Consider the following 7,432-nt stretch of genomic DNA (forward strand, 5'->3'; position numbering starts at 1 on the left):
TGTATAATTTAATAGATATTATACATAGATTTAATGTATGCCCCTTCATATTTGGCAAAAAAAATTTCAAACAGTCAGCAGGTATGCAAATGAGCTGTTATTGAACCGACAAGCAATTTATGCTTAGCCTACATTATAGTAACTAGTCAAATAGCAAGCTAGTTGCTTGCTGACTTTTATAAGTTGTATCAGCAATGAATTTCAACAATGGTAATTACGCGAGGAAGCGCAGAAAACGCGGTAACTATGTTCTCATTATTTAACGTTACTCAGCAGCTCTTATTTTGACGGAAAATCACAGGAGGTTGAGACCGGAACTTCTGTACAGGAAGTCTAATTGTTGCTAGTTTCACCGAGCTCAGCGAAAGGCTGTCAGTAACTATGGTAAGTTATGCTCTGAAACTGACCTGCCACCTCGCAATTTAATGTGAACAAACCCGACCTACCTTGCAGTGTTTGATGAGATTAATTAGGCAGACATGTCATTTCGCAAAAAACAGCGAAAAGATGCAATGTTTCTCGGCCTATTGCCAGTGAAATCCTGTTATTTTATCGGATGGCTGTTAATTAAGTAAGGCCTGTTGTTGTAATTCTACATGGGTTTGCCAGTGCTTTGAGGAAGTAAAAAAGCTGAAATCCTGTAATTTAGTTTCGACTTTGCATTGTGATTGGCTGAGCGATAAATCACTCCTAAAGGAGCACTGTCATGCTTTTTTCAGTTGAGATTATTTTTATTGTCCTGCTGGACAATCTACCTACGACCAAGACTGAATTAATTGTGCCATTGATCTTAAATAGTGTCCCTAGATGATTGGTAGCAAAACATCTCCAAAACATCAATGACCCACCAACGTATTTGACAGTAGGTATGAGGTTTTTCTTGTATGCATTCCATAGTTTTTTTGTTTTTTTCTTTAGACCTGATAACACCAAGACACAAACAATCTCAGCAATTCTTAAACTGTGATCCTTAGGTTACTTATGGCCCCCCCCTCACCATCTTCCTTCCCGTCCTTAATATACACTTGCATACTCTTCTTGGCAATTTTGCCTACCATTTCACATGTTTTCATCTTTTTTTCATTGCCCTCACAGTGCTAAGTGGTATGTTTTGCTGTTTATGTATTTTTTTTTTTTTTACTTATGATGGTCATGGCTTTTCCCATGCTGATGGTTGACAAAGGGATTTTTATACTATCGTGATGCCGGAAATGATGGAATGACACATAATAAAGTTGTATTGAAAATTTCACTCTGTTCCGATATTATTTACAAGAATTGTTAGGGGTGCAAATCATTTTGGCACTTGTGGCTTTCAGACAAAATGAGGTTACCAAATAAAAACATTGAAACATGAGAGTAAATGTATTGAAATAAAAGTATATCATTTTCCAATATAGTTTCAACATAGCATATATAGATCATTAACCATGTTGTTTATTATACGCAGTGGCAATAATTCTGGAGCCCACTGTATGTATGTATGTGGAGAATATTATCAGTAACCTGGTGGTTCCTGCTGGAGAGTGAAAACAGACCGTGATACTGACCACAAATTACCTGAGAAATATGACCTTGACACTTGAATAAAATGTTGAGGAAGGCTTTATTTGAGGAACAGAGGTAACAGAGAACTGTAATCAAGGATGAAAAATCAAAGCTTTAAAGACGCATGCTTCTGACTGGTCAGAGCTGCTTTTCTTGTCATCGCCAGCACCTCACTTCTCTCCTTCTTGAAGCTTGGCACAGACAAATTTGTACCGATTTGAGCAGGGGATGTCATTCCACTTTTTCTGCACTGTGGTTACAACAGAAGAGTGAAAAGTCAGTAAGTCCAGTCAAATCCACTCAGCAGTAATACGGAGTTTACTTAGTGTATGCTTACCAGACCAGTTTGCATGCCCACAGCCCTCGTTTCTATTCAAATTGTTTGGCTGCCTAGAATGCCAGTAGCGAAAGTCCATTTTAGATCCATCTGACCAAAACCAGAAACCCTCCTGAACAGGGACGACAAAAGTTTGTGCTTGTGGTGAAGACAGTACTAGTGTGTGCGAATGCAGTCTTATCTTAAAACATTACATTTTTACTTCTTCGATGGCAGGTATCAAAAACAATTTTGAAAGACAATGGAAGAAAGATAATGGATTTTTTAAAGCTTACTACTTACTTACTACTACTTACTACTGTCATTTAAAATTCAGCTTACTTTGTCTGTAATGTACAGTCTTGATGTTAAGTTGGTATTTTGGGTATTTTGAGTTTGTGCTTGAATGTCTTTTCTACTGTTAAATTACAAGTAAAATGCATTCAGCAATGTCAGAATAACATCTCATGTTTGACTGTGAAGTAGAAAGTGCATTTAATGTACTTAAGATGTATTATATAAATATAATCTTCCATTATTATTTATTGGATTGTTATTATGTCTTGTTTCATTGTGAAATAAATTGTCTTATTTGGCACAATGTGAATTTGTAATAGTGTCAGGGTTGGCTGTATCAGTTTCTTATTGATTCCTTTGATTCTTAAGTTGTGTACTGCTGGCTAGTGAGTGTAAAGCTGCCTTCATTAATCATTATACCCTCTGACAGTCTGTCAGTCCTATCCAGAATGGAAGGGTGGTCTTAGTGAGCTTCTGGAGAAATGTATATTCCACTTGGCTGTGCACTGAGGCCAGGTTTCCTCCTTGTCCAACACAGTATCTCTGCAATGGGACAAGGGAGATGAGATTTGTCAGCCTTATAATGTATCATATTGAGTATCTACCATGAGACAGACAGGTCACGGAGATCTGTGCAGTTTGATAATTTTCACAGGTGAACTATGTTCTTTTGATAATAAAAAAGGCACATTAAGGGATCAGTGCCTTCTTTTTCAAGAACACAGTGTTTACATAAAAAAACTATAAAAACATACACAATTGACAAAACACAAAATTAAAACAATCAATAAAGACAAAATTAACAGATGTAGTTGATTTTCAAGAAACAAGAAAAGTCACTTGCGTTTGGTTACCATTGCGCAAATAATCTGAGCTGTGATATTTTAGATATGAGCAGCCTGTTGCAACAGTGCAACATAAGTTTGATCGCAAGTTAGGGTGTAAAGTCAGTACTAAATGTTATGTTGTAACGAGTTAGTTTGAAGCTAATTTTGTGTCTTTGTTTGGTTGCACCCTTCATTCTTACGCTACATCTTTGCTAAGTTCCATGAACCAAAATCATGTCATACTGTATACAGTGACATTTCTGTATTGACCAATCATGCACGTTTAAACAACAAACTGCTATTTGCTTCATATGCCCTGCTAATGTCATGTGTCAAATAGGCCTAATATAATGGCTAAATTATCTCAACGGCTGCCTATCCTCTAGTCTAGCAGGTGATTCGTGATGGGCCTTGGTTAGATGTATTTGGACTGCTTTAACTGTGTTTTTGTTTATATGTATGAGTCCCTAACAATTGACTTGCTATCAATGTTTTCATTTTTTCATTTTATGACTGGAGTAATTTAATCCTGTACTGAGAGATAAGGTTGGTTATTTTCTGTATTTCAGCTTGCTGAATATTAAAGTACGAGTGCCCAACATGTCAGTCTGATCATGCAAATTTAAGCTATCTCGGAGAATGTGCAGCTAGCTAATAGCTAGCATGCTGAATTCATGAAGTTTCCCAATCTTTCAGATAGATGTGCTGTCAACGGCTATTTTAGGAATTACTTTACACCAAGTAGGGATTAGGTTTAAATTTCAATTTGTACAGTTGTGTTAAAAACAAATAGCAGTACAACATCAGATGAACCACTGTTATTAGTAGTAGTGATATTTCTGCATGGCAAATAATTTACTTGTAGATGTAGTAGTGTAATAGAAAAACAACATATGCCGAAGAGCAATTGCCCCAGAAATGGGTGTTTCAACAAGAAAACGAACCCAAACACACAAGTAAGCGAGCAACATCTTGGTTCCACACAAAAACTTGAGTTAATGGAGTGGCCATCTCAATCCCCCTACCTCAACCCCATTGAAATCTTGTGGGGTGACATTAACCTTGCAATTTCTGAAGCGAAACCCAAAAATTCACAGGAACTGCGGAATGTATAGTACTGTGCAGGTGTGAAAAAATGCTGTAAAATAAGAATGCTTTCAAAAATAGAAATGGTGGTAGTTTATTTTTATCAATTACTGAAATGCTGGAACAGAAGAAGTGAATGAACAGAGGAAAAATCAAAATCAAATCAATAGTTGGTGTGACCACCCTTTGCCTTCAAAACAGCATCAATTCTTCTAGGTATACGTGCACACAGTTTTAGATTTTTCTCGGCATTTGGAATTTGAGCACCTGTTACCTTCTGGGAAACACAGGCTGGAGATGTTTGTTTGAGAAGTTATGCTCCATATTTAGGAAATGGTTACACTGACTAAGTTTTTATTTATTTATAAATGTATTGGTAAATCTGTTGTATAATTGCAATAATAGCCCTAGGCTACACTCAAAGTTGTGACCTGATCTGCACACCACAGAGATATTTGACATCATCATGTACTGGTGGATGTGTATATCACTGAAATGTCTGTGAAAATCTTCCGTTCCCCTCCAGTCATTAACCTTTTCACACAGCATCCTCCTTTGACGTCCCCTACCTCATTTGACATCATTGATATGAAGGCGCTATGCCACCTTACATAAGGGCATACATTTTTTTCAGATCCTACTTTTAGTTATGTAAGTGCATTTTTAGTTTCCATTATGTAAGCTATGATTTAGCCTACCATTTGATAAAATGTGGAGACCAAGGCTATCTCTGCTTGACCTTTCTGATGATGCTTTTCCCTGCCCCTGATGCTGAACAACAAGCTCATTAAAACTTGGTTCATCGCAAGACAGAAGCAAGGGTGGAGATGACAATCAAAATCAAGGCGTGATTGCAATGCCTGCAAGGCCTGTGACATTTGGAATGGGTAATCATATTTTTCATATTATAATATATATTTATGGACAAAATGGTTTCTTTCCGCCTTTTTATCCTCTGCATTTCTTGCAAATAAAAGTAAAGCATATAATTTTACATTAACAATGAAAACATGTAGCCTACAGTGTGTTCAATGTGCTCACTTTCAGATAGCATCATTACTGTAGCCTATCTCAGACTTCACGATTATGTTCAAGATTTCTTGAGCCCGCTTTTATAAAGGACCCCTGATGTTTCAGAAATTAATTAGTATACTGTTATTATTGATATTAATAATGTTGGACATATTACCTCAGCTTGGGCCCAGTCGCAGCGTCTTGTAAAGTACTTGAAGCAGCGCTCATTGAAGCTTTTCCAGCCGGGAGGGCAGCCGTTCTCACACTTTCGTGCTGAGGGATACAAACACAAAGCAAAAAATGACTGTATATTATTTTCCATTGACATGCACACAAGTCAAAAGAACAGCTCCGCAAATTGTACTGTCCTGTACAGGCAGTATGTGAAGAAACATTTCAATTCCATTATTTTTTTTCTAAAAATGGAACGTCTAACATGTTCCTTTGTCACAGGTTTCAAGATAAGACCATGACTGTGGTGCAACATTGTTATGCATTTGAATGAAGCAGGTATTCAAACAGCAGATTTCCCATTTCAATGCATTTAAGCAGATGTTCAGATTTTATGACCGGTTTTACATTTGGATTTTAATAACTTCCGTCTTACAGTATGATCACAGTGTTGCAATGCCCTCAGTTACCTTTAAATTTACCTTTTCATGTGAAAATGCTTATCCTGTCGATGGTCTAAGGATTTTTCTCTCCCAGTGACACAGTGTACAGACATTATGAGTTACCCATACAACCTGCAAATAATGCAACTAAGACAGGGTAATTGTCATGGGCATCACACATTCCGTGATATTTTATTTTTTTCACGCCAACAAAAATGTTTTTGCCAGTTCATTGGCCATTTTTTAGCAAATTCTGTGATTTCCTCCATTTTTAGTTCGTTCCATGATTTCTCTCAACTTATGGAAGATAACTCAAACTCAATGTAGCCTACAGTGTTGTGCATAGTATTTTAACAATATTGCCACAGGCTAGATGTATGACAGCCCCTTTTAACAACGTTGGTAACATTCAGTGATGAGAGGTGCTCCATCAAAGACTGAACCTAGCAATGTACAATTGTGTTGGAGGAAAAGAAACAATAAATCGAACACAGAGTAACACTTTTTTTTATTAATGCAATTCGAGCATACTCTATTTCTAATGTCTTTCTGTTAAATTAAAGGCAAAATAGAATGCTGGTTCTCATTAAAAGCACCTGCCTATCCATTAACTTTATTCTGTCATTTTTTTTTTTTTTTTTTCTCAACACATTTGCCTGACTGCTCTGTGACTTTGTCAATATTTTCTGTGAAGAAAACCCAGCCTTAATCATAACCTGTGTATAGGTAGCCATCTGAGGTGAAATACAATAAATACTCACCAAAAGTTAGGCAGGAAAGAGCAGCCACAAGAATTAGCTTTGCCATTGGGAAGGAGACCATGATGGATCTTGGATCTTCAAGAGTCAGTAGAGACAGAGGATTGAAAGATCTCAATATCAGCCATTATGTAAAGTTAATGGCTCAGTACAAAAGCAAGAATACAATGGGCACACAGCTCTTGTTTTTTTCCAGTTCATTAAACAAAAAAGGCATACTCTAAACCAAGAGGACAGGTATAGGACTCATTTGTCTTGAGCAATGTGATGTACTGTTCATGTTTTCCTCCACAATGTTAGTGTAGTGAAGCACACATAGATAGCTATATTACTAGTATTACTATGTTACTATTATTTGTTAGAAGACTAGTTCCAGAACAAGACAATGTGGCCAGAAGGCATGTTTCTTATCTTACCTGTAGATACAAGCTTGAAGAAAATAGACAGGTGGGTGAAGTAGCTGTGAATGATCTGTAGTTCTGTTCTGAACACAGTCCTACTCACAGTGCTCCACTGCCTTTATATAGGGATTTGATAGGGATAATGTAAACAACAGTTTCACACAGGTGTTTCATAGGCATTGGCCACATGATGACAAAATTGATGATGACTATCAGAGAAAAAGGACATGCATAGTGAAGCACATTGTCATGGCAGAAAGAAAACAAATAGTGAATCCGGATATCAGCATTCAATGTAAACAGAAAGGTTTGTTCTAGTAGCTTAATGTTGGTAAACATCTGGTCCAGACACGCAATGTGAAAGACTTTGTCAGCTCTACATTTTCAGAGCCTTTAACCTCACTGGTGTCATCATTCTTTTTGTAAGCAGAGAGGAAAAAGACTGCCTTCACATTTTGCATTTCATATTTATATTTCAAACTAAAAGGACCACAAAGGTGGGTCATTTAAGGCTGAAATAGAATTTTAAATGTTAAACCTCTTTAAATATGTTTTCATTTAAGTAATTAAC

General features: G+C 36.7%; 1 protein-coding gene across 1 annotated transcript; it reads right to left on the reverse strand.

Annotated features, from left to right (window-relative positions):
- Positions 1-1,587: 1,587 nt before the first annotated feature.
- Positions 1,588-6,942, reverse strand: LOC133136191 (lactose-binding lectin l-2-like). Its single transcript, XM_061253457.1, has 6 exons — positions 6,877-6,942; positions 6,464-6,538; positions 5,264-5,361; positions 2,582-2,704; positions 1,886-1,997; positions 1,588-1,798 (listed from the first exon to the last, which is right to left on the reverse strand). The coding sequence occupies exons 2-6, from the start codon at positions 6,522-6,524 to the stop codon at positions 1,719-1,721; spliced, it is 474 nt and encodes a 157-aa protein (XP_061109441.1). The 5' UTR covers positions 6,525-6,538; positions 6,877-6,942; the 3' UTR covers positions 1,588-1,718.
- Positions 6,943-7,432: the final 490 nt, after the last annotated feature.

The sequence above is a fragment of the Conger conger genome, chromosome 9 (assembly GCF_963514075.1).
Source record: "Conger conger chromosome 9, fConCon1.1, whole genome shotgun sequence".
NCBI lineage: Eukaryota > Metazoa > Chordata > Actinopteri > Anguilliformes > Congridae > Conger > Conger conger.